The 27,302-nt window shown below is 42.2% G+C and overlaps 1 protein-coding gene across 2 annotated transcripts in view; it reads right to left on the reverse strand.

The window, feature by feature from the left end:
• The window catches only part of IL21R (interleukin 21 receptor), a 49,303-nt gene that overhangs the window by 11,332 nt on the left and 10,669 nt on the right, over positions 1–27,302 (reverse strand). The window contains exons 2-3 of one of the 2 annotated variants that reach the window (XM_053554675.1): positions 5,278–5,438; positions 2,026–2,128 (exon numbers count right to left, since the gene is read on the reverse strand). In XM_053554675.1, the coding sequence (XP_053410650.1) occupies positions 2,026–2,128; positions 5,278–5,332 (158 nt within the window). In that variant the 5' untranslated portion in view covers positions 5,333–5,438. Of the gene's footprint in view, positions 1–2,025; positions 2,129–5,277; positions 5,443–27,302 lie in introns of both variants that reach the window. The other variant, XM_053554674.1, reaches the window with a different exon arrangement.

Genomic DNA, 27,302 nt, shown 5'->3' on the forward strand with positions numbered 1-27,302 from the left:
GCAACAGGAGCTTCTATGGAAGTTTCTTCAGAACTTAGAAGTAAACGCTGGAGAATAAACACTCTCCAACTCTCCAGCCTGGATCCACCAGAGGTGTCCCTGCCTCACTTGCCCTCCCTGAAATCTATCCTCAGCCAAGGGATCTTTTTAAAAGTCCCTGTTGCTGGGCGCGGTGGCTAACACCTGTAATCCTAGCACTCTGGGAAGCTGAGGCAGGTAGATTGCCTGAGCTCACAGGTTTGAGACCAGCCTGAACAAGAATAAGACCCCGTCTCTAAAAATAGCCGGGTGCTGTGGTAGGCACCTACAGTCCTAGCTACTCAGGAGGCTGAAGAAGATCACTGGAGCCCAAGAGTTTGAGGTTGCTATGAGCTATGATTCCACGGTACTCTACCAAGGGCGACTAAATAAGACTCTGTCTCAAAAAATAATAATAAATAATAAAATAAAATAAAATAAAATAGAGTGGTGCCTGTGGCTCAGTGAGTAGGGCACTGGCCCCGTATATCAAGGGTGGCAGGTTCGAACCCAGCCCTGGCCAAACTGCAACAAAAAACTAGCCAGGTGTTGTGGCAGGTGCCTGTAGTCCCAGCTACTCGGGAGGCTGAGGCAAGAGAATCGCCCAAGCCCAGGAGTTGGAGGTTTTGTGAGCTGTGATGCCATGGCACTCTACCAAGGGTGACAAAGTGAGACTCTGTCTCTAAAATAAATAAATAAATAAATAAATAAAGTCGCTATCACCCTGCACTCTACCAAGGGTGACAAAGTGAGAATCTGTCTCTAAAATAAATAAATAAATAAATAAATAAAGTTGCTATCATCCCTGCACTCTACTAAGGGTGACAAAGTGAGACTCTGTCTCTAAAATAAATAAATAAATAAATAAAAATAAAGTCTCTGTCAACCCTGGCCTAAAACCTTCCAGCAGCTTCTCTCCACCTGTACCATGGCATCTGGCCTTCTCTGCTTATCATCGTCCCTCACCCTGGCTCACCCTGCTCCAGCCACCCCGACCCCCTCCCTAGTATTCAAACTCACCAGTGCTCCCCTTGCTCCCCTCACGTCCCTCTCTCCAGTCCTTTGCATTTCAGTGCCCTCTGCCCGCCCAGAAAGCCCTCCCTTCTTATCCAGAGGGACCACCTATGCTGAAATAGACCCCTTGCTCATGTCACTTGTTGTTTGCCTGAGGTCTCGTGTCCCTTTCCGTACAGCACTCATTATCAGAAAGTACCCTGCATGTCATTTTGGGTTTACCGCCTGTCTCCCCTGGACACTGCCCAACTGTGGCATGTCAGCTCCAAGATGTCTGGGGCTTTGTCAGTCTTGAGCCCTGCAGAATCCCCAGTGCCTGCAACAGTGCCTGACAGGAACTGAAATGTATTTTGAATGAATGACAAGCGGATGGACAACAGAATGAATGGGAGGTCTTCCTTATCCTGAGCTGTGTGTGGACTAACAGGGACCTTTGGGTTTTGGAGTCAGATAGCCTGAATTTGAGTCCCAGCTCCACCATTCTTTGGCTTTGTGACCTTGGGCAAGTTGCATAACCTCTCTGAACCTCAGTGTCCTCATCTGTAAAATGGGAATAATAACTGTGATCATTCACACAAAGCCCACAACAGGAGGCCTGACACCTGCTAAGTGCTTGAAAAATCACACAGGAGACTGGCTATCGTGGGGTCTCAAAGCCACGGTCAGGACTGTTTGGGCAAGGAGTGACCTTTGAAGCTGGACAGAGCAGCCCTGTGGTCACCTACTATGTGCTCAGACAAGCCCTGTGATCTCCAAGTGGTCATCTGTAAGGAAGACACTTTGGTCCCTGTCTCACAGAGTCTTCTTCTTCAGGCCAGAACGGCTGAGCGAGCTCCCAGGAAGAGGCAGCTACTCTCGTTGTCGCTAAACTACTGGGCAGGTACACAGTAGGTCCAACTCAGTCTGTGGTCTCCTGCGGTCCTGCCCCACCCCAGCCCTCTGGGTACCCTGAGTCGTGTCCCCAGGGCTGGCAAGGCCCAGCCACTTACTTACCAGACGAGGGTAAGCATGCTGGGGTGGAGGGTCCACATCTCTAGGACACAGGTGATCGTTTGGAGGTAATCAGTGTAGCAGATGAGATCTGTGCAGCCCCAGCCTGAAGGGTCAGGGGAGAGAGAGAGGCCTTGGTGGGAGGCCAGAAACTGCAGGGCTCACCCCTCACCCCATCGAAGGCTGGATGGTAAGTGGGGGGGGCAGGGGTACCAGGCCCAAGACGAACATGGGGACCCAGGGCACGGGGATCCTTGCCAACTGGGAAGTCCTTGTTTGTGCCCCAAAGTTTCAAGGCTGGCTGTGGAGACAAGACGTCCATAATGTGGAATACAGTGAGCTGAGCTGGTCTCTACCTCAGTACCCTCCCTCCGAGTCCCATGTCCGGCCATTGGGTCAGCGTCCCTCCTGGCCAAGCTCCCACTCAGAATGGTATGTTCCTAGCACCCCAGATGCAGGGTCGACTGAGCCAGCACAAATCCACACAGCTTCGGAAGGCCAGGACCTCACAGAATCAGTGATGCGGAGAACACTTCAAAACTGTGACAGGAGGAGCCTGCAGCTCTACAGCTATTGGTCCCATAGGACTGGGCCCCTCAGAGATGCAGGAACTGCTTCTTGAGGGGGAGGAAAACTTGAGAAAACTGAGAAACCGGGCAATACTTTTACAAAGATGTCTGTATTATCCTGCAGCCATGATGACACCCCACCCCCACCCCACCCCCACACACACATCCAGAAGTGATAAATGTTTTGCTCTATCAGGCAATTTTACTGGAAGATATAATATCTCCCCACCTCCCAAACATTAATTTTCACTCTGTTCTAAAGTATAGGTACAATCATAATCTAAATTTTGTTAAATATTTGACAAAATAAACTTTATAATTCATAGTTTTGTTTTGTAAAATCAACTACCAATGCGACTATTTCCCCCCAACTATTTACTAAAATCTTGTTCCTCTTTCTAAGTGGATTCATTTTCAGTGGCTTTTCTTGTTTTTCTTTGACTAATGAAGACCCATGAGGTGGTGGCACATTCCCTCCCAGGTCTCCCTCTAGGTCAGAACCTGCATTCGGAGCTAAGGACAGTATTGCTGGAAACATCCTTTAGCCCACCTCCACGCCACTGTGGAGGTGAGAATGAGGAGGGTCCAAGACAAGACCAAGTTTATTTTGTCTGTCTTGTTCTGGACCACTGTGACTCCCTGGTCCATTTTCTCAAGCATATGGGGACAGACATTGCTAGTTGATCACAGCAACATCCTCCCCGCCCCTCTTGCAGCCTCAGGATCCTTCTTAGCAGGATTCTCCAGGCAGCCACCACCAAGGGGCCTGAGTCATGAAAAGGAATTTTGCTCTAGGAGGGGGCTTTCCTCAGGGAGGCACACAGAGCCTGTCAGTGGGACACAGAGGGGCTGGTTCAGGCACTTGGTGGAGAATGAGGACTGATTTTGGTAGAATCTAAACCTGGGGCTGCAGAAGCCTCTGCATTGCTGTGGCTTCTCTGACTTTGGATCCTGGTGGTTCTCTCTCAGGGATCTGGGAATCCGGAGGCTCAAAAGTTTGTCCTCCAACTTGGGAGGAAATGTTGGGGAGAGAACAGCAGCCCCTGATATAGCATCAGGGACCAGAGGGAATGAAAAAGCTATCGGTATCCTGGCCATCTCACACCTGGGCAATTAAAAGCGTGCAGGAAGCAGTGAGACGCGCTCGGTGGCACTGCGGTTTCCCAGCTCTGTGACTGTGGACAGTTGCCTCAAAACCACCTCTCCTCCCTATTTGTAAGCTGGAGAAACTGGTGCCCCCCCCTCCCAGAGGCAGTTGAGGTGTCCAGATGACATGGTCACTTACTAAACAGCGGCAGAGCATGGTGGCTCAGATCACGCTATGGCTTGAATGTATATGTTCGTCCAAATTCATGCGTTAAAACTTAATCATCAACTTGATGATATTAAGAAGTGAAGCCGTTAGTGGGTGACTAAGGCGTGAGAATGGAACCTGTATAAATGGATTAGTGACCTTATAAAACGGCTGGAGGGAACCAACGTTTGGCCCCATTTTGCCCTTCTTCTCTTTGAGCTGAGGACACAGAGTTCAAAGCGCCAACTTGAAAGCAGAGATGGGGCCCTTACCAGACACTGAACCTGCTGGCACCTTGATCTTGGACTTCCCTGCCTCCAGAACTGTGAGAGATAAATTTCTATTACTTATAAATCGCCTAGTCTCAGGTACTCTGTTACAGCAACACAGAAGGACTAAAGTGGACCCCGAGAATCAGAAACCATTCCCAGCTCTGCCACTGCCCAACTGTGCCTGTGAACCTGTTCTGTATCAGGGTCAGTCTCAGTTTTCTCCACTAGAGACTGGGCATCAGTTTAGCACGGACCCTGCAGGACCACTGGGAGGATGGTATGAGATGATGCTCAGGGCTCAGCATACAGCAAGGGCTTGTTATTGACACCATGAAATGTCAAACCAGGTGGGTGATATTTGCCATTCAAAAAGGGAAAATAAACTCCTGACATCTGTTTCCTCAAGTTGCTATTTGAGGCGCTGGGTCTTTTGGTAAAAACCAGAGAAAAATGCCTATGAGTCAGCAGGGCAGCCACTGAGTTCTTGCCCTGCCCCTAGACCAGCCTCCATGTAAACCCTGGATGCATCCCACCTCCTCATGGCCCCCTCCCCAAGGAAGGCCTCCTGGGTCAGACTCCCGGCTTTCCCCGCCCCGGGCTCCAATGTCTCTCCACCTGACTGCTGAATCTCCTGGTCCTCCAGGGGCTGCCTTCTAAGGGTTTGGCTCCTTTTGTCTCTACCCGGCCCCACAACCCCGCTGGGAAATGTCAGTGCCTGCTGAGGATCCAATGACTGTTCAAATCCATCTCCAAGAAGAGTTATTACATAAGGAGAAACTGTGGTTAGACCAAAGATAGGACTTCCTCAATCTGAGTTTGGAACCAGCCTAAGGCAGTTGCCTCTTCCAGTGAGCACTGAAGCCCCACGCCTGTGGGCTGAGCCGCTGCAGACTCACATGTGCCACTCTGGCTATTGAAGCCCTTTGGTAGGATGGGTTCTGGCTAATGGAAAAAGGGTTACTCGTGACTTGGCTCAGCCCCCAGGGGTCAGTGCCATAGATTCCAGGTTTATGGAGTCTAGCCATGTCCTGGAGCCCACAAGCCCAACTTGACCCCAGCTTAGCTTTGTGGGCGAAGATAAGGCCCCACCCCACCTGCAGACCATGGGGCAGCTACTCACCACCCTGCAGTGCCAGCAGAAGCAGAAGGGCTGTCCAGCCACGGGGCATGGGCATGCTGACTCCGGGAGCTGCTGGGGGCGTGGCTGGAGGGGGGCCCAGGCTTGGAGGCTCCTGCTTGTCCCCGTCCTTTCCTGGGCAGATTGCCCTCCAATTCTTAGATCTGTCTCAAAAAAAAAAAAAAAAAGTCTAAGGGTCCTGTGCATGACCTCAGGGGTTCCCGCCCATTCGGTATGGGTGATTCACCTTTGAGTCTTGCCCTGCTCTGCCGCCCTTCCTGCCAGCCTCTTAACACAGTCACAGACAGAGGCGACTTGGAAGAGGGGGGAGCTTGCTGTTCTTCTGCCTTTGCTAGGCACTACCAATGTAGCAGCTTGTGTGAATTTAGCTATCTCAGAAGGGAGAGAGAGAGGGTGGGAAGAGGGAAGAAGTGGCTTGAACAGCAGCCTCTGCAGAGCAGCAGTCTGAGTCCTCCTTCCCTGTAATACCTGCATCGACAGTCCAGTAACAGAATCCTACTGAAGAACACAACCAAAGTTAGCCCACAAAGGAGACCCTTGAGAACTTAAGACAAGGTTAGCCCAAGAATGAGGCTTCTTACTCCACCAAAAAGCCCAGGTTAGCCCACTACGCACACTAGGAAATCCAGGCTTTCTAAACCCAGGCAGCCTGGGCTCCCTGCTTCTTTCTGGCCGAGATGGAGGAGGCTTTTTAGGGAGCAGAGTGAGTTTATCCAGGAAGAGTGTCCTTTGATCCTTGAGTAGAGATGGCCCATCAGGATGGCAATGGCAGGCTCCTCCCGGTACCTTGTCTATTGCACCCACCAGCTCTGTGTCTGTCTGGGGAGGTGGCAGCCAAAGGCCAGTAGGTCCACCTGCCCAGGCTCTGGAATTCCACCCAGACAGGCCCCTACAGACAAGGGTGTAGCTGGGACTGGACCTTAGAGGGATGTCCTGTGCAGGACCATCACATGTGTGGCCTTTTCCAGATGCCACTGGAGTTCCCCCAGATCCTACTCTGGCCTCATCAATAGTTTCCCCTTGGGCGGCACCTGTGGCTCAGTGAGTAGGGTGCCGGTCCCATATGCCGGAGGTGGCGGGTTCAAATCCAACCCCGGCCAAAAAAAAAAAAAAAAATAGTTTCCCCTGACCTTCCTAACAAAGTCTCCATGAAATCAGTAGCAAAAGGTATAGGCTGTAGGGGACAGAAGTTCAGATCACCAGCTGTGTGGCTCCGGGCCAGCACCTTGCCTTCTTTGAGCCTTGTCCAGCAGAGACAGGAAAGCCTCCTTCTAAGGTTCTTATGAGAATTCCAGGAGGTGATTTTCAGAAAACCCTGGGCATGGCCCCTGGCACACAGACACTCAATAAACAGCTGTGATTAACACAGAATTTAGAACTTCGGAAATGGAGGGGTCCCAAAACAATCCAAAAGGCTCAACATTCTGGCCTTATTTGTACGTTGTGTGCCCTGTTATTCCTCTATCATATTTCTATAAATGACCTCGCTTGAAAACTTAAACCTCATCCTAAGCAATAACATTCATGGTTGCACAATTTTTTTCTAACACATTTTAAAATGAATAATATCACTGTGAAAATAAAATAATGTTGGGGTGGATAGATATCCTTTAAGTTCCCATGGCCCCAAGACTTGCAGGAGCTCTGCTATTACGCTTTGAAGATATGACCTCCCATCACAGGAGGGGGGAGTCTGTGTTTGTACCTCACTGTTGTGTGGCATATGTGGTCAGACAATTAAGTTCGCAAACTCGTCCTAGCAAAAGTGCTACATATCAGTGCACTGAATATCACTGCAGTCACCTTTGAAGTACTTCCCTCAGGAAGCTCTGCACCAAGGCCAGTGCCTAGTCCACTCTTCAAAGCAATGTTGGAACTCTTTTTCTGGAATGACCATCAGAGCTGTCCAGACTCTAGCAAAGAAGTGCTTTTGGGGGTACCTGCTAGAAGCTTATAGACGTCTTTGTTGCCTCCTAAAGAGCCCACCTGAAACCTATGTCAATATTGAGAAATACAGATCCAGAGTCCCCATGGCATCATGTGAGGACCTGGATCCAGCCATATCTGATGTCAATCCCTCCCAGACTTTTATTTCTAGGAGCCAAAGAACAACTACGTTCTCAGCCATGTTGAATTATATTTCCCTTGGTTGCTACCAAGAAGTAGAGAGAAGGGCCCAAAATTTGAAGCCCAAGGATCTTGGAGCAAACAGCAGCTCTTTTCTAGTGTTTCCATCCTCTGGCATCAGTTACCATCTTGAAAATGGGAACAATACTGTCCACCCCACTGGCACTGTGTGTGAAAGCAGGTGTGACAGTGCCTAGTGAGCTGTGAAGTGCTATGCTGGGGTTGGCTTCCTAATATCACTAGCCTGCTGCCCTGAATTACTCAGCATCTCCCTGCCACCCCAGGCCCCGCCATGCATCTCTGCCTCTGCACAAATCGAGTCCTCTCCTTGAATACCTTCCTTGCTCCCACCGTCTAAGTGCAAGTTCTCATGGCCTACCTGCTCCATCCCTGGAATGGAACTTTGGAATGTTCCAGAACTCTTGCCACCCCTTATTGCCTTCCAAGTTACCACTGGTGCTATTATCTATTTGCCATTTATCTTTACCTTGGTTCTCTTTTTTCAGTCCAATAAGCATGTGCCAGAGAAAAATATATATATATTTTTTTTTGGTAGAGACAGAGTCTCACTTTATGGCCCTTGGTAGAGTGCTGTGGCATCACACAGCTCACAGCAACCTCCAACTCCTGGGCTTAAGCGATTCTCTTGCCTCAGCCTCCCAAGTAGCTGGGACTACAGGCGCCCGCCACAACACCCAGCTATTTTTTTGGTTGCGGTTCAGCAGAGGCCGGGTTTGAACCCGCCACCCTCGGTATATGGGGCCGGCGCCTTACCGACTGAGCCACAGGCGCCGACCGCCAGAGAAAAATATTATACCACTTAATAACAGATAACTAGAATAAAATAGAGAGGCAGCAGGGGCCATGTTAGTTAAATTGCAGACTGTGGAGTGGCCTCCCGCAGTTCACATCCCAGCACTGCCCCATACAGGCTGTATAACCTTGGTCAGTTTCTTTAACCTTTTTGGGCCTCAGGGTCCTCATCTGTAAACCGAGGATAATAATAACAGTACCTACCTCATAAGTCCTTGGGAGAATTAAATTAGTCAATTTTTGTAAAGCATTTAGAACACTGCCTACCTACAGTAGATGTTACATAAGTGTTTCTTAAACAAAACAAATGACCACAAAACTAAATACAATGAAATGTAAAAAAAAAAAAAACCTAAATACCAGGAAACAAAAGGCTGTCATTGAATTTTAGTGAGAGGCTACTACCTGCCTAAGACTCCTAGGAGCTGAAGATCTGGTTTGTCATTGTTTAAAAGGGGAGATGAAAGAGTATCAGAGAGGTGTTTAAGACATGCTAGCACCTTACTGAGATTCCCGACACCTCCATTGTCAGGGCACATGAGATAGGTCACTGGTAGAAGATGGAAAAGGGTCTAATTCTCTCACAGGGGAACCATGGACTTTTAACACTGACTAAATTTCTCACTTACAGGAACAACAACCTTTAATGATGATGACTTCTCCATCTCTCCCTCCTCATGCTTCCATAGCACCAAGTGGGGGGACAGTCCTTCTGTCCCAACTGCCCTTTCTTGCCTGGAATCCGTCTCTTTATGAGTCTTTCTCATAGGCTTACTACCCAAATGCAGATCAGACTACCAGGTATGTTTCCTGAAGGAAGAATAGAGGATGTCCTGAGAGACTTCCTGCCATGGGCACCCCTGCAGCAAATCTCTCTGTGGCACCTCCTCTGCAGCACCTCCCTCCACAGCACCTCCCCCTGCAGCACCTCCCCCGCAGCACCTCCCCCAGCAGCACCTCCCCCTGCAGCACCTCCCTCTGCAGCACCTTCCCCTGCAGTACCTCCCCCTGCAGCACCTTCCACCTGTAGCACCTCCCTCGCAGCACCTCCCCCTCAGCACCTCCCTTTCTGCTCTCCTACAAAAGAGCACAGAGCACTGACTCAGAGTCTTCCAGATCCCAACTGTGTCCTCAGGCAAGTTACCTAACCCCTCTGATTCTCTGTTTTTTCATCTATAAAATGGGGCTTATGAATCATTGCTGTGGGTCTTTTGTGAGCATATTAAGTCCCAGAAAAGTGTTTATCCACTGGCTCCAGTGCTGAGAACTGATTTCTGGAGTTGTGGTAATTCAGACTAAAAGTTGGCCACGGAGATCTTGGGGAAGTGAAGAAGTTTGGAAGTAGGAAATTAGATTAAAGCAAGTGCTTATGGAGAGTATAAAGTGCTTAACTTCACAGTCAGCGGGGAAATGCAAATAAAAACCACAATAACATACCATTCTAATTTTGTTCAATTGACAAAAACTAAATGTCTGACAATATTACGTGTTGGTGAGGATATGGTGTAATAGGAGCTCTCATTCATAACCAGTGGAAATGTAAATTATTGCAACTGGAAAAGAGTTTGGCATGATCTAATAAACATGAACAAGCACCTTCCCTAAGACGCAGTAACTTTACTCCTACCTACTAAAGAAACTCTTCGTAGATGTATAAGAAGTATGTACACAAATGTTGATAACAGCATTGATTTTAATAGTGCTAAATTGGAAACACCCTAAAATATCTATTATCAGGAGAATGAAAAAATAAATTGGAATATAATCACTCAGTGAAAATTAACCATCTACAGCTACAAACAATAAAGCAAATGACTCTCACAGACAAAATGTGGAGTGAAAAAAAGAGAACAGAAGCATATTAACACCGTCCATGTCATATTTACAACCATATACAAAAATTCTATATATTTTTAGGTGAATATACACATGTGTGTTCTCTAAGAGTATGGAGAAGGCGGCGCCTGTGGCTGAGTCGGTAGGGCGCCGGCCCCATATACTGAGGGTGGCAGGTTCAAACCCGGCCCTGGCCAAACTGCAACCAAAAAATAGCCGGGCGCTGTGGCGGGCGCCTGTAGTCCCAGCTACTCAGGAGGATGAGGCAAGAGAATCGCTTAAGTCCAGGAGTTGGAGGTTGCTGTGAGCTGTGTGAGGCCACGGCACTCTACCGAGGGCCATAAAGTGAGACTCTGTCTCTACAAAAAAAAAAAAAAAGAAAGAAAGAAAGAAATCTAAGAGTATAGAGAAATTCATGGGGATGACAAACATCTCATTTTGAATAGTGTAGAAAAGGAGGAGCTATGAGAAAGAGGGGTTGGTAATGCTACAAAGGGCAAGGACATTGATTATATCATTCCTTATTCCTTTTTATATTTCCAAACTATTCATAACATTTTAAATGTAAGCAAATCTAAGTTTTGTAAAGTAAAATCTTTACAAAGATTTGCAAAAATATGAGGACTTCCACTTCTGGCTATGATGGGGTGGCTGGTATTAGACTAATTCTCCCGCTGAGAACAATTACTAATACTAATCAGGAGAAAAAAAAAACCTCCACGAGACAGCAACAAAGTTACACCTGAGAGAAGAAAAATGCAATGAAATTCTGCATGCAATTTTATCTAAATCATTAAAAATAAGTAGCATGCCAAGAAACCTGACAGTAACTGGAGAAAGCACCTGTCAGTAACTACAAAAGCCAAGATGATATTTCGGAAGTTTTACGATGCTGAGGGAAGAATTAGAGTTCAGGACCTAGCAAGAAAGATGGTCTCTGATAAGTCCCCAGTTATTTAGGAAAAGCTATTCCTTTGGAACAAGGAAAAGTAGAAATAGTTCAACTTGACTCCATCAAAGTGATCTGTCCATAAACTAAATGTCTGCTAGGAGACTATTTAAATCTATCTGGGAAAAGTTAGCTTCCTGCAACCCCTCATATTTTACAATGGCCAGCATACAATTAAAATTATAAGGCAGGCCAGGAAATAGTCAATAGAAATAGACAAGCAATTAGGGGAAATGACATTCTCAGACATGATTTAAAATAACTAGGATTTAGTATGTTTAAGAATTCTGCTAGAAATATAGATTTATTTAAAAATAGAAATCTTAGAGCTGAAAAATACAATATTGAAATTTATAAGAATTGAAGAGATGGGTTTAGTCACAGATTAACAACATCAGAAGAGAGGATTAGTAAAGTGGAAGAGTGATCAATAGAAAATACCCAGAATGAAGCTTCTGGAGGAAAACTTTTTAAGTATAGAAAAGAGCAAAAGAGGCATAAGAGACATTGTAAAAAAATCTAACATACATATATTTGAGGTTAAGAAAGAGAAGAGAGAGAATAAGCCAGAAATAATAGAAGATACACCGGTTAAGAATTCTTCCAAACTAACTAAAGACATTAAGCTACAGATTCAACAAGCTCTACAAATCACAAAAGGGATAAATACAAAGAAACCCACATCTAGGCACATCATAGAAAACCCATTTTAAAAAAATTAAAGATAGATATGCAGAGAAAAAAGGTGCTTCACCGTCAAGAAAGAAAGAATAAGACTGTCAGCTGATAGAAGATAATGGAAAAACTTTAAAAGCAGAAATTTGAAAAGCCAACTTAGAATTTCATATCCAGAAAAAATATTCTTTAAAAAATGAAGGCAGGGGCGACGCCTGTGGCTCAGTGAGGAGGGCGCGGGCCCCATATGCCAAGGGTGGCGGGTTCAAACCCAGCCCCAGCCAAACTGCAACAAAAAAATAGCCGGGCATTGTGGCGGGCGCCTGTTGTCCCAGTTGCTCGGGAGACTGAGGCAAGAGAATCGTGTAAGCCCAAGAGTTAGAGGTTGCTGTGAGCCGTGCGATGCCACGGCACTCTACCGCGAGGGCGGTACAGTGAGACTCTGTCTCCACAAAAAAAAAAAAAAAAAAGAAAAAAAAATGAAGGCAAAGTCAATATGACAAAGGGATCTATAAAAATATCACAGTTAACATTATACTTAATGGCAAAAGAAAAAAAAAGAAAGCTTTGCTCCTAAGATCATGAACAAGACAAAGCTGTCTACTCTTTTTTTTTTTTTTTTTGCAGTTCTTTTTTTGGCCGGTGCTGGGTTTGAACCCCCACCTCTGGCATATGGGACCAGCGCCCTACCCCTTTGAGCCACAGGTGCCGCCCAAGCTGTCTACTCTTACAACTACTTCTTCTTTTTTTTTTTGAGACAGAGCCTCAAACTGTCGCCCTTGGTAGAGTGCTGTGGCATCACAGCTCAGAGCAACCTCCAACTCCTGGGCTCAAGTGATTCTCCTGCCTCTGCCTCCCAAGTAGCTGGGACTATAGGCGCCCGCCACATCTGCTGGCTATTTTTTAGTTGCAGCCGTCAATTGTTTTTTGGCGGGCTAGGGCTGGATTCGAACCCGCCAGCTTAGGTGTATGTGGCTGTTGTCTTAGCCGCTTGAGCCACAGCGCTGAGCCTACTCTTACAACTTCTATGAAACATTTTACTAGAGGTTCTAGCCAAGGTAATTAGACAAGAAAAAGAAATAAGAGATATGAAGAGTGGAAAGGAAGAAGTAACTCATTCCTATTTGTAGATAATATGATCTTGTACACACAAAATCGAGAGGAATCTACACCAAAACAAATAAAAAGTTATTACAGTTAATAAATGAATTGGGAAAGTTGTAGGATATAAGATTGATATACAAAAATCAATTATATTTTTATACACTAGCCATGAACAATCTGAAAATAACTTTAAGAAGGTAATTTTATTTATAATATTACAAGAATGAAATATGGGTAGTACCTGTGGCTCAGTGAGTAGGGCACTGGCCCCATATACCAAGGGTGGCAGGTTCAAACCCAGCCCTGGCCAAACTGCAACAAAAAATAGCCAGGCGTTGTGGCAGGCACCTGTAGTCCCAGTTACTCTAGAGGCTGAGGCAAGCGAATTGCCTAAGCCCAGGAGTTGGAGGTTGCTGTGAGCGTGACGCCACAGCACTCTACTGAGGGTGACAAAGTGAGACTCTGTCTCTAAAAAAAAAAAAATAAAGAATGAAATAGAAATTAGTTACATTAATGTGAGCTAATTAGTTTATCACTATGAGACTGTGCACTTAAGCATTGTTGGTCGTAAACATTGTTGAAAGAAATTTCAGAAAACCTAAATAAATGGAGGATGTTTTGTGTTCATGGATGGGAACACTTAATATTATTAAAATCACTTCCCAAAGTGATCCTAAACATTCAAAATAATCCATATAAAAATCCCAGTGGGCTTCTTCTCTCTCTCTCTTTTTTTTTTTTGCAGAAATTGACAAGTTTATCCTAAAATTTATAGAAAAATGTAAGAGGTCAAACAATCTTAAATAAGAAGAACACAATTGTATGACTCAAACTTTCTGATTTCAAAGATTACTACAAAACTACCTTAATCATCAGTGTGGCACGGGCATATAGACAGATACATAAGTCAAAGGAATTGAATTCAGAGTCCAGAAATAAGTGCGTACACTTATATTCAATTGATTTTTGACAAGGGTGCCAAGACAAGTCAACGGAGGAAAGAATAGTCTTTAAAACAAATGATCTTCACACCACTGGTAACTGGATATCCACAGGCAATACAATGAAGTTAGAGTCTTACTTCACATCTTGTACAAAAATTAACTCAAAATTGACCAAAGACCTAGATGTAAAAGGTAGAACAAACAAACAAACAAAAAAACAAACCTATCAAACTTTTAAAATAAAAGATAGGTGTCTTTATTCCCTTATGTTAGGCAATAGTTTCTTAAATATGATATAAAACTCACAAGTAAACAAAGAAAAAAATAGATATATTTAAACTATATTAAAATTTAAAACATTTTGGCCTTCAAGGGATACTATTAAGAAAGTGAAAAGGCAACATAGAGATTGGGAAAAGTATTTGTAAGTCATGGGTTTATCAAAGGTACAGTATACACAATATATAATAAATCCTTGCAATGCAGGATCTAAAAGACAAAAAACTCAATTTAAAAATGTGCAAAAGGTGGGGGCGGCGCCTGTGGCTCAGTGAGTAGGGCACCGGCCCCATATGCCGAGGGTGGCAGGTTCGGAACCAGCCCCGGCCAAACTGCAACCAAAAAATAGCCGGGCGTTGTGGCGGGCCCCTGTAGTCCCAGCTGCTCGGGAGGCTGAGGCAAGAGAATCGCGTAAGCCCAAGAGTTAGAGGTTGCTGTGAGCCGTGTGACGCCACGGCACTCTACCCGAGAGTGGTACAGTGAGACTCTGTCTCTACAAAAAAAAAAAACGTGCAAAAGATTTGAATAGATGTTTCTCCAAAGAAGATGTAGGAATGACAAACACTTAAAAAGACACTCGTCATCATCGATCATCAGAGAAATTCAAATAAAGGCCATAGGAAGATACCACTTTGCATCCACTAGGATGGTAATATAATATTAATGATAAGGAAAAGAAGCGTGAATGGTAAGATGGAGACATTGAACTTTTATACATTGCTGGTACAAATGTAAAATGAAGCATCAACCATGGAAAACAGTTTTGTGGTTTCTCAATAAGGTCCATATGTCATGTGCTATATAAAGATATTGTGGTTAACAAAAGACTGCTTCTATAATGGTGGTAAGATGAAAATGAGGTGAAAAATTCCTACCACCTGGTGACGTCATAGCCATTGTAACACAGGTGTTTGTGGTGATGCTGGTGTAAACCAACCTACTGCACTGCCAGTCAGACAAAAGTTGAACATACAATTATGCACAGTACATACTACTTCACTATGATAATAAACAACTATATTACTGGTTCATTACTGGTTATTTACTATGCTATCCTTTTTATCATTCTATTAGAATGTACTCCTTCTACTTATAAGAAAAAGAACTTAACTGTAAAACAACCTCAGGCAGGTCCTCCAGGAGGTATCCCAGAAGACATCGTGATCATAAGAGACACAGCTTCATCCATGTTATTGCTCCTGAAGACCCTCCAGTAGGAGAAGATAAGGAGGTGAAAGATGTTGATGATCCTGACCCTTTGTAAGCCAAGGCTAACGTGCATGTGTTAGTTTTTAACTATAACAATAAAGTTTAAAAAGTAAAACAAGAAAAGAAAAACTGGTGGCGCCTGTGGCCCAGGGAGTAGGGCCTAGGCCCCATATGCTGAGGGTGGTGGGTTTGAGCCTGGCTCCGGCCAAACTGCAACAACAATAAAAAATAATAGATAAATAAATTTAAAAAAAAAAGAAAAAAGAAAAGTTGTTAAAAATAGAAAAAACTTAAAGAATAAGGATACAAAGAAAGAAAACATTTTTTATGCAGCTCTATAATGTGTATTTTAACCTAAGTGTTATTACAAAAGAGTTAGAAAGTTAAAAAAAAATTTATAAGGTACAAAATAGAACCTAACGCTAGTAATGTCCTAGGCTTTTACATTTACTCATCACTTAATCACTTACTCTCTGATACCTGGAGCGACTTCCAGTCCTATAAGTTCCAGTCATGGTAAGTGCCCTATACAGGTATATTTTTAAATCTTTTATGTCCTATTTTTTTTTATGTCCCACTTTTACTGTACCTTTCCTGCTTAGATACACAAAATACTTGCCATTGTGTTACAATTGCCCGTAGCACTCAGTATAATAACATGGCTGTGCAGATTTGTAGCCTAAGAACAAGAGCCTGTATCAGATAGCCTGGGTGCATAGTAGGTTATACCATTAAGTTTGTGTAAGTGCATTCTATGATGTTTGCTCAATGACAAAACTGCTGAATAATGCATTTCTCAGAATATATCCTTGTTATATGATGCATGACTACACGGTTACCACAGGACAAAGAAATTCCGTTCCTAGATATATAGTGAAAAGAATTAAAGAAACGTACCCATATAAAAACCCCATATGCAACCTTGTACACAAATGTTCACAGCAGCATTATTCAGAATAGCCAAAATCCAGAATCAATACAAATTTCTATCAATTGGTGGATGGATAAACAAAAATGGGTTACTAGAGGAGTGGAGAGTGACTGCTAATGGGTATAGGGTTTCTTTTTTGGAGTGATGAACATGTCGTGGGGTTAATGGTGATGGTTACACAACTTTGAGATATATACAAACAAAGCTGGAGGAATCACGCTACCAGACCTCAGACTACACTATAAATTGATAGTGATCAAAACAGCATGGTACTGGCACAAAAACAGAGAAGTAGATGTCTGGAACAGAATGGAGAACCAAGAGATGAATCCAGCTACTTACTGTTATTTGATCTTTGACAAGCCAATTAAAAACATTCAGTGGGGAAAAGATTCCCTATTTAACAAATGGTGCTGGGTGAACTGGCTGGCTACCTGTAGAAGACTGAAACTGGACCCACACCTTTCACCATTAACTAAGATAGACTCTCACTGGATCAAAGATTTAAACTTAAGACATAAAACTATAAAAATAGGGCAGCGCCTATGGCTCAGTCGGTAAGGCACTGGCCCCATATACCGAGGGTGGCGGATTCAAACCCGGCCCCGGCCGAACTGCAACCAAAAAATAGCCGGGCGTTGTGGCAGGCACCTGTAGTCCCAGCCACGCGGGAGGCTGAGGCAAGAGAATCGCTTAAGCCCAGGAGTTGGAGGTTGCTGTGAGCTGTGTGAGGCCACGGCACTCTATCGAGGGCCATAAAGTGAGACTCTGTCTCTGCAAAAAAAAAAAAAAAGAAACTATAAAAATATTAGAAGAGAGTGCAGGGAAAACCCTTGAAGAAATCGGTCTGGGCGAGTATTTTATGACAAGGACCCCCCCAGGCAATTGAAGCAGCTTCAAAAATACACTACTGGGACCTGATCAAACTAAAAAGCTTCTGCACAGCCAAGAACACAGTAAGTAAAGCAAGCAAACAGTGCTCAGAATGGGAGAAGATATTTGCAGGTTATGTCTCTGACAAAGGTTTAATAACCAGAATCCACAGAGAACTCAAACGTATTAGCAAGAAAAGAACAAGTGATCCCATTGCAGGCTGGGCAAGGGACTTGAAGAGAAACTTCTCTGAAGAAGACAGGCACATGGCCTACAGACATATGAAAAAATATTCATCATCTTTAACCATCAGATAAATTCAAATCAAAACTACTTTGAGATATCATCTAACTCCAGTAAGATTAGCCCATATCACAAAATCCCAAGACCAGAGATGTTGGCGTGAATGTGGAGAAAAGGGAACACTTCTACACTGCTGGTGGGAATGCAAATTAATACATTCCTTTTGGAAAGATGTTTGGAGAACACTTAGAGATCTAAAAATAGATCTGTTATTCAATCCTATAATTCCTCTAATAGGCATATACCCAGAAGACCAAAAATCACATCATAACAAAGATATTTGTACCAGAATGTTTATTGCAGCCCAATTCATAATTGCTAAGTCATGGAAAAAGCCCAAGTGCCCATTGATCCACGAATGGATTAATAAATTGTGGTATATGTACACCATGAAATATTATGCAGCCTTAAAGAAAGATGGAGACTTTACCTCTTTCATGTTTACATGGATGGAGCTGGAATAAAGTATCTCAAGAATGGAAGAAAAAGTATCCAATGTACTCAGCCCTATTATGAAACTAGTTTATGGCTTTCACATGAAAGCTATAACCCAGTTATAACCTAAGCATATGGGGAAGGGGGAGAGGGAGGGGAGGGAGGGGGAGGTGGACAGAGGGAGGGTGATTGGTGGGAGTACACCTGCGGTGCATCTTACAAGGGTATATGTGAAACTTAGTAAATGTAGAATGTAAATGTCTTAACACAATAACTAAGAAAATGCCAGGAAGGCTATGTTAACCAGTGTGATGAAAATGTGTCAAACAGTCTATAAAACCAGTGTATGATGCCCCATGATTGCATTAATGTACACAGCTATGATTTAAAAATTAAAAAAAAAGAAATATACTAAAACCCGCTGAATTGTACTCCTTAAAAGGGTGAATTTTAAGTTTTATGAATTATAACTTAATTACAGATTTTTGAAATTGAAGGCAAAATACGTATTTTTTTCAGGCAAAAAAAGAGAATTTGTCACTGTAGACCAATATAAAAAGACATAGTACAGAGAGTTTTTCAGGCAAAAGAAAACTAATACCAGATGGGAAACAAGGTACTATAGGAGAGAATGAAGAGAAACAGAGAGTACTGTAAATCTAAATGAATATTAACTGCTTAAAATACTAATGATAATGTCTTATGGAGTTTCAACTATATGTAGAATTAAAATACATGACCATGAAACCACAAAGCCAAGAAAAGGTGAACAAAGCCAAAGGCTACTATACAAGGGAATGTCAAAAAGTTCATGGAAAAATGAAATTAAAAGATAAAAATTAAAAACATAAGCTATTTCTCAGCATAATCTCCATCAAGTTCAAGATACTTTTGTTTTTTTTTTTAAGATACTTTTGTAAGCAATGATACCAGCCATTTAGTCCATCCTTAAATAACCAAGGTCCTGCAAATTTAAGCATGATAAATTAAATCTCATAAAGATTATACACACATAATATACATAACTCCTTTTATCTTAATAGTCAAATGTTGAACATTTTCTCCTTGAAGAAAAGGAAAAAAAAAAATCAAAAGATGCCTTATTGTACTAGAAGTCCTACTTAACACAATAAGGTAAGAAAAATAAAATATAAACTTATGAAGATTAGAAAACTAGAAGTGTTGAAACAGTGAGGCCTGAGTACCCAGAGAAGTCCATGATATCTACTTATTGAGATAAACTATTCAAATAAAACTTGTTAAACAAGAAAAACCTAAGAGAAGATCAATATTTAAAAATCTGTTGTATTTCTAAAGATCATTAAAATTGACAAACCCTTAGTGAGACTAAGAAAAGGAGAGAAGACTCAAATAACTAAAATCAAAAAGGAAAGGAGACACTTTGCAAATGATGCCACAGAAATAAAAAGGATTATAAGAGACCACTTTGAACAATCATATGCCAACTGTATATCTTGAAGAAACTGAAAAATTCCAATAGAAACATACAACCTACCAAGACTGACACATGAAAAAAATAGAAAATCTTAACAGATCTGTAATAAGAAAGGAGATTGACTCAGTAATCAAAAGCCTCCCCACATTAACTTGTAGCTGGTAGAGGAGAAAAACAAAGACCTCCCCACCTGGGTGGCGCCTGTGGCTCAAAGGAGTAGGGCGCCGGCCCTATATGCTGGAGGTGGTGGGTTCAAACCCAGCCCCGGCCAAAAACTGCAAAAAAAAAAAAAAAAACCCGATAATAAATGCACAGAGAGGGTGGAGCAAGATGGCAGCCGAGTAACAGCTTCCTTGCATCTGGGCACCGTGAGTCTGGGGATATAGGACTCCAGGCATCTCTGGCTGGTGGGATCTGCCTATCATCACCCCTGAGAGGATACAGGGAGTCAGCGAGAGACTTCTGGACCCCAAGAGGAGGACTAAAACAGTGGAAAACCGGCAAGTGGTCGCGTGTGTTCAATCCGCCTAAACCCGCCCGCAACTGTAAGTTCAGTAGCAGCGAGACTGCAAACCAGAAAGGCCTTACCTGTGAACTGTTTTGGTGTCTTTGGACTTGGCACTCAGCTGAACTGCCTTGGGGAGAGCCTGAGCGGGAGTGCGGAGAACTTTGGCCTTTGTCTAGGGCCCCAGTCTGAGCCGCTGAGCCAGACGGAGCTAATAGAGTTTGGCTCTGGGGCACAGGCAGACATTGTGAGCGATCTGCCCTGGCAAGCTCCGCCCTCAGGGTCGCAGAGCTGGAATTGGGTGGGAGCTGGTAACCCAGCGACCAAGTAGCCTAAGGGCGGGGTATGAGCCGCCTTGCAGCCCTAACCCTCGGGGGCAGAGGGAGACCAGTTTTGACACACAGGGTAAGTGGATAGCCACTTCAGCAGTGATTCCAGCAACAAGCACTTCCCTGAGAAAGCTTCTGCTCAGTAAGTGAACAAGTTCAAAGTGCCTTTTAAGTGGGCTGAAGAGAGATTTAGGGTGTCTACCTGCTGGGGTTCGAGAAACTAGCAGCCTCCAGTCGTATCTGAACTGTGATTAACATCTCATACCCCAGAAGACCACGTGTTGCCCAGACAATATTCAATTCCATATACATACTGCTTTGTTTTTGGTTGCGTGTGTGTTTTTTTTTTTTTTGTTTGTTTGTTTGGTTTTTTTTTTTGGTTTGGTTGTTTTTTTGTTTATTTTGACGTTCTAGATTGTTGTTTTGTTTTTTAAGTTCAACCTTTTCCATACAGATCCTTTTTCTTTCTCAATTTTTCTAGTTTAATTATAATTTCCCATTGCTGCCTATTTCAATAATCAGAACTTCATTTTTGTTAGTGTTTCTACCACTATTATTTGGTTTTTCCAGCCAATTTTATCCCGTAAAGTTTTCTGTTTGCTTGTTTTGTTTTGATTTATAGCATTTTTGTCTTTCCTCTCTACTTGGTGGAGGTGGGGTACTGTGTCTGATCAGGTTAGCAAAGAGCTGCTGACCTCAAGGGAACCACCCCACTTGGCACCCCCAGAAGGTGTTTTTTTTTTTTAAGGTTGTATCAAAGTACCCTATTGTACACCTATATTGCTCTGTCTCCCTCTCTCTGTGCCTCTCTTCTTTTTGTCAATATTCCTTTCACCCAACCACTCTCCTTTCTCTATTTTTCTTTTTTTTCATTTTTTTTTTTTTCTTATCACTCGGTCCTCATTTCTTTCATCGCTTTTTTGCTCTTAAACCTTCTCACCCTTCTGGTCCTGTAACCCTTAGTCCACAGGCACAAGAACTTAAAGAGCAAGAGGAATTGAAAGGAAAATTAGGGCAAGTAAACAGATAAAAGAAATCACCCATGAGGAAGAATCAGCAGAAAACTCCAGGCAACATGAAGAACCAGTCCAGAACTACCCCGCCAAAGGACCATGAGGTAGCTACTGCAGAGGATTCCACTTATACAGAAATGTTAGGAATGACAGAAAGGGAATTTAGAATACACATGTTGAAAACAATGAAGGAAATGATGGAAACAATGAAGGAAACTGTTAATAAAGTGGAAAATAACCAAAAGGAAATTCAAAAACAGAATCAAATAAGAGATGAACGATATGAAGAATATAAAAAGGATATAGCAGAGCTGAAGGAAATGAAACAGTCAATCAGGGAACTTAAAGATGCAATGGAAAGTATCAGCAACAGGTTAGACCATGCAGAAGAAAGAATTTCAGAGGTAGAAGACAAAGTTTTTGAGATAACTCAGATAGTAAAAGAGGCAGAAAAGAAGAGAGAGAAAGCAGAACGTTCACTGTCAGAATTATGGGACTTTATGAAGCGTTCCAACATACGAGTTATAGGAATTCCAGAAGGGGAAGAAGAATGCCCCAGAGGAATGGAAGCCATACTAGAGAATATTATAAAAGAAAATTTCCCAAATATCACCAAAGATTCTGACACACTGCTTTCAGAGGGATATCGGACCCCAGGTCGCCTCAACTCTAACAGAGCTTCTCCAAGACACATTGTGATGAACCTGTCCAAAGTCAAGACCAAAGAAAAGATTCTGCAAGCTGCCAGGAGTAAGCGCCAGTTGACCTACAGGGGAAAATCCATCAGATTGACCGCAGACTTCTCTAATGAAACTTTCCAAGCAAGAAGACAATGGTCATCTACCTTTAATCTACTTAAACAGAACAATTTTCAGCCCAGAATTCTGTACCCTGCTAAGCTAAGCTTCAAAATTGACGGAGAAATCAAATCATTTACGGATATACAAACATTGAGGAAATTCGCCACAACAAGACCAGCTCTACAGGAAATACTTCAACCTGTTCTGCACACTGACCACCACAATGGATCAGCAGCAAAGTAAGAACTCAGAAATTAAAGGACAGAACCTAACCTCCACACTGATGCAAAAGATAAAACTAAGCAATGGACTCTCACAAAATAAGACGAATAGAATACTACCACACTTGTCAATTATCTCAATAAATGTTAATGGCTTGAATTCCCCACTGAAGAGACATAGATTGGTTGACTGGATTAAAAAACACAAGCCATCCATTTGCTGTCTGCAAGAAACACACCTGGCTTCAAAAGACAAATTAAAGCTCCGAGTCAAGGGTTGGAAGACAATTTTTCAGGCAAATGGAATTCAGAAGAAAAGAGGAGTTGCAATCTTATTTTCAGACACATGTGGATTTAAAGCAACTAAAGTCAAAAAAGACAAAGATGGTCACTTTATATTGGTCAAGGGAAAAATACAACAAGAAGACATTTCAATTCTAAATATTTATACACCCAATTTAAATGCTCCCAGATTCTTGAAGCAAACCTTACTCAGTCTGAGCAATATGATATCTGATAATACCATCATAACAGGGGACTTTAACACTCCTCTTACAGAGCTGGACAGATCCTCTAAACAGAAATTAAACAAGGATATAAGAGACTTAAATGAGACTCTAGAACAACTGTGCTTGATAGACGCATATAGAACACTCCACCCCAAAGATAAAGAATATACATTCTTCTCATCACCCCATGGAACATTCTCCAAAATTGATCATATCCTGGGACACAAAACAAATATTAACAGAATCAAAAGAATTGAAATTTTACCTTGTATCTTCTCAGACCATAAGGCACTAAAGGTGGAACTCAACTCTAACAAAAATGCTCGACCCCACCCAAAGGCATGGAAACTAAACAATCTTCTGTTGAATAACAGATGGGTGCAGGAAGAAATAAAACAGGAAATCATTAACTTCCTTGAGCATAACAACAATGAAGACACAAGCTACCAAAACCTGTGGGATACTGCAAAAGCAGTTTTGAGAGGAAAATTCATCGCTTTAGATGCCTACATTCGAAAAACTGAAAGAGAGCACATCAACAATCTCACAAGAGATCTTATGGAATTGGAAAAAGAAGAACAATCTAAGCCTAAACTCAGTAGAAGAAAAGAAATATCCAAAATCAAATCAGAGATCAATGAAATTGAAAACAAAAGAATCATTCAGAAAATTAATGAAACAAGGAGTTGGTTTTTTGAAAAAATAAATAAAATAGATAAACCACTGGCCAGACTAACGAGGAATAGAAAAGTAAAATCTCTAGTAACCTCAATCAGAAATGATAAAGGGGAAATAACAACTGATCCCACAGAGATACAAGAGATCATCTCTGAATACTACCAGAAACTCTATGCCCAGAAATTTGACAATGTGAAGGAAATGGATCAATATTTGGAATCACACCCTCTCCCTAGACTCAGCCAGGAAGAAATAGAGCTCCTGAACAGACCAATTTCAAGCACTGAGATCAAAGAAACAATAAAAAAGCTTCCAACCAAAAAATGCCCTGGTCCAGATGGCTTCACTCCAGAATTCTATCAAACCTTCAAGGAAGAGCTTATTCCTGTACTGCAGAAATTATTCCAAAAAACTGAGGAAGAAGGAATCTTCCCCAACACATTCTATGAAGCAAACATCACCCTGATACCAAAACCAGGAAAAGACCCAAACAAAAAGGAGAATTTCAGACCAATCTCACTCATGAACATAGACGCAAAAATTCTCAACAAAATCCTAGCCAATAGATTACAGCTTATCATCAAAAAAGTCATTCATCATGATCAAGTAGGCTTCATCCCAGGGATGCAAGGCTGGTTTAACATACGCAAGTCTATAAACGTTATCCACCATATTAACAGAGGCAAAAATAAAGATCACATGATCCTCTCAATAGATGCAGAAAAAGCATTTGATAAAATCCAGCATCCTTTTCTAATTAGAACTCTGAACAGTATAGGCATAGGTGGCACATTTCTAAAACTGATTGAAGCTATCTATGACAAACCCACAGCCAATATTTTACTGAATGGAGTAAAACTGAAAGCTTTTCCTCTTAGAACTGGAACCAGACAAGGTTGTCCTCTGTCACCTTTACTATTCAACATAGTGCTGGAAGTTCTAGCCAATACAATTAGGCAAGACAAGGAAATAAAGGGAATCCAAATGGGAGCAGAGGAGGTCAAACTCTCCCTCTTTGCTGACGACATGATCTTATACTTAGAGAACCCCAAAGACTCAACCACAAGACTCCTAGAAGTCATCAAAAAATACAGTAATGTTTCAGGATATAAAATCAATGTCCACAAGTCAGTAGCCTTTGTGTACACCAATAACAGTCAAGATGAGAAGCTAATTAAGGACACAACTCCCTTCACCATAGTCTCAAAGAAAATCAAATACCTAGGAATATACCTAACGAAGGAGGTGAAGGACCTCTATAAAGAAAACTATGAAATCCTCAGAAAGGAAATAGCAGAGGATATTAACAAATGGAAGAACATACCATGCTCATGGATGGGAAGAATCAACATTGTTAAAATGTCCATACTTCCCAAAGCAATCTACCTATTCAATGCCATTCCTATCAAAATACCAACATCATACTTTCAAGATTTGGAAAAAATGATTCTGCGTTTTGTATGGAACTGGAAAAAACCCCGTATAGCTAAGGCAGTTCTCTGTAACAAAAATAAAGCTGGGGGCATCAGCATACCAGATTTTAGTCTGTACTACAAAGCCATAGTGCTCAAGACAGCATGGTACTGGCACAAAAACAGAGACATAGACACTTGGAATCGAATGGAAAACCAAGAAATGAAACTAACATCTTACAACCACCTAATCTTTGATAAACCAAACAAGAACATACCTTGGGGGAAAGACTCCCTATTCAATAAATGGTGTTGGGAGAACTGGATGTCTACATGTAAAAGACTGAAACTGGACCCACACCTTTCCCCACTCACAAAAATTGATTCAAGATGGATAAAGGACTTAAACTTAAGGCATGAAACAATAAAAACCCTCCAAGAAAGCATAGGAAAAACACTGGAAGATATTGGCCTGGGGAAAGACTTCATGAAGAAGACTGCCATGGCAATTGCAACAACAACAAAAATAAACAAATGGGACTTCATTAAACTGAAAAGCTTCTGTACAGCTAAGGAGACAATAACCAAAGCAAAGAGACAACCTACACAATGGGAAAGGATATTTGCATATTTGCAATCAGACAAAAGCTTGATAACTAGGATCTATAGAGAACTCAAATTAATCCACATGAAAAAAGCCAACAATCCCTTATATCAATGGGCAAGAGACATGAATAGAACTTTCTCTAAAGACGACAGACGAATGGCTAACAAACACATGAAAAAATGTTCATCATCTCTATATATTAGAGAAATGCAAATCAAAACAACCCTGAGATATCATCTAACCCCAGTGAGAATGGCCCACATCACAAAATCTCAAAACTGCAGATGCTGGCGTGGATGTGGAGAGAAGGGAACACTTTTACACTGCTGGTGGGACTGCAAACTAGTACAACCTTTCTGGAAGGAAGTATGGAGAATCCTCAAAGCACTCAAGCTAGACCTCCCATTTGATCCTGCAATCCCATTACTGGGCATCTACCCAGAAGGAAAGAAATCCTTTTATCATAAGGACACTTGTACTAGACTGTTTATTGCAGCTCAATTTACAGTCGCCAAAATGTGGAAACAGCCTAAATGCCCACCAACCCAGGAATGGATTAACAAGCTGTGGTATATGTATACCATGGAATACTATTCAGCCATTAAAAAAAATGGAGACTTTACATCCTTCGTATTAACCTGGATGGACGTGGAAGATATTATTCTTAGTAAAGCATCACAAGAATGGAGAAGCATGAATCCTATGTACTCAATTTTGATATGAGGACAATTAATGACAATTATGGTTATGGGGGGGGAAACAGAAAGAGGGAAGGAGGGAGGTGGGTGGGGCCTTGGTGTGTGTCACACTTTATGGGGGCAAGACATGATTGCAAGAGGGACTTTACCTAACAATTGCAATCAGTGTAACCTGGCTTATTGTACCCTCAATGAATCCCCAACAATAAAAAAAAAAAAAAAAAAAAACCAAAAAAACAAAACCTCCCCACAAAGAAAAGCCCAGAAACAGATGGCTTCACTAGAGAAGTCTACCAAACATTTCAGGAAAAATTAATACCACTCTTTCTCAAACTCTTCAAAAAAAATGAAGGCAAAAGAATATTTTCAAACTCATTGTATAAGGCCCAAATACCAAAGCCAGACAAAGATACAAGAAAACTACAGACCAACATTCCTGATGAATATTGACGCAAAAATCCTCATTAAAATATTACCACATTGAATTCAGCAACACATTAAAAAAAGAATATACCATGCCTAAGTGGGACTGATTCCTGGAATTCAGGGATGGTTCAAATTACAAAAATCAATAAATATAATATGCAACATTAACAGAACAAAAAACAAAAATCATGTGATCATTTCAATTGATGCAGAAAAAATATTTGACAAAATCAACACCCTTTTGTGATTTAAAAAAAACAAAACTCAACAAACTAGGAATAGAAATAAATTACCTCAACATAATAAAGTGTTTATATTAAAAACCCAAAGCTAAAATACTCAACAGTGAAAAACTGAAAACTTTTTCTTTTTTTTTTTTTTTTGTAGAGACAGAGTCTCACTGTACCGCCCTCGGGTAGAGTGCTGTGGCGTCACACGGCTCACAGCAACCTCTAACTCTTGGGCTTACGCGATTCTTCTGCCTCAGCCTCCCGAGCAGCTGGGACTACAGGTGCGCGCCACAACGCCCGGCTATTTTTCTGTTGCAGTTTGGCCGGGGCTGGGTCCGAACCCGCCACCCTCAGCATATGGGGCCGGTGCCCTACTCACTGAGCCACAGGCGCCGCCCTGAAAACTTTTTCTTTAGGAACAAAGCAAGATGTCAACTCTTGCAATGTCTACTAAACACAATACTGGAAGTCCTAGCAAGAGAAATTAGGCAATAAAAAAAAAGTAAAAGACATCTAAACAGGAAAGGAAAAAGTAAAATTATTTCTGTTCACAGATGATATGTTCTTACATGTAGAAAACCCTAATGATTAGAAAAACCTGTTAGAACCAATACATGAATTCAGCAAAGTTGCAAGATACAAAAC

This window comes from Nycticebus coucang, chromosome 12, assembly GCF_027406575.1.
Source record: "Nycticebus coucang isolate mNycCou1 chromosome 12, mNycCou1.pri, whole genome shotgun sequence".
Lineage (NCBI taxonomy): Eukaryota > Metazoa > Chordata > Mammalia > Primates > Lorisidae > Nycticebus > Nycticebus coucang.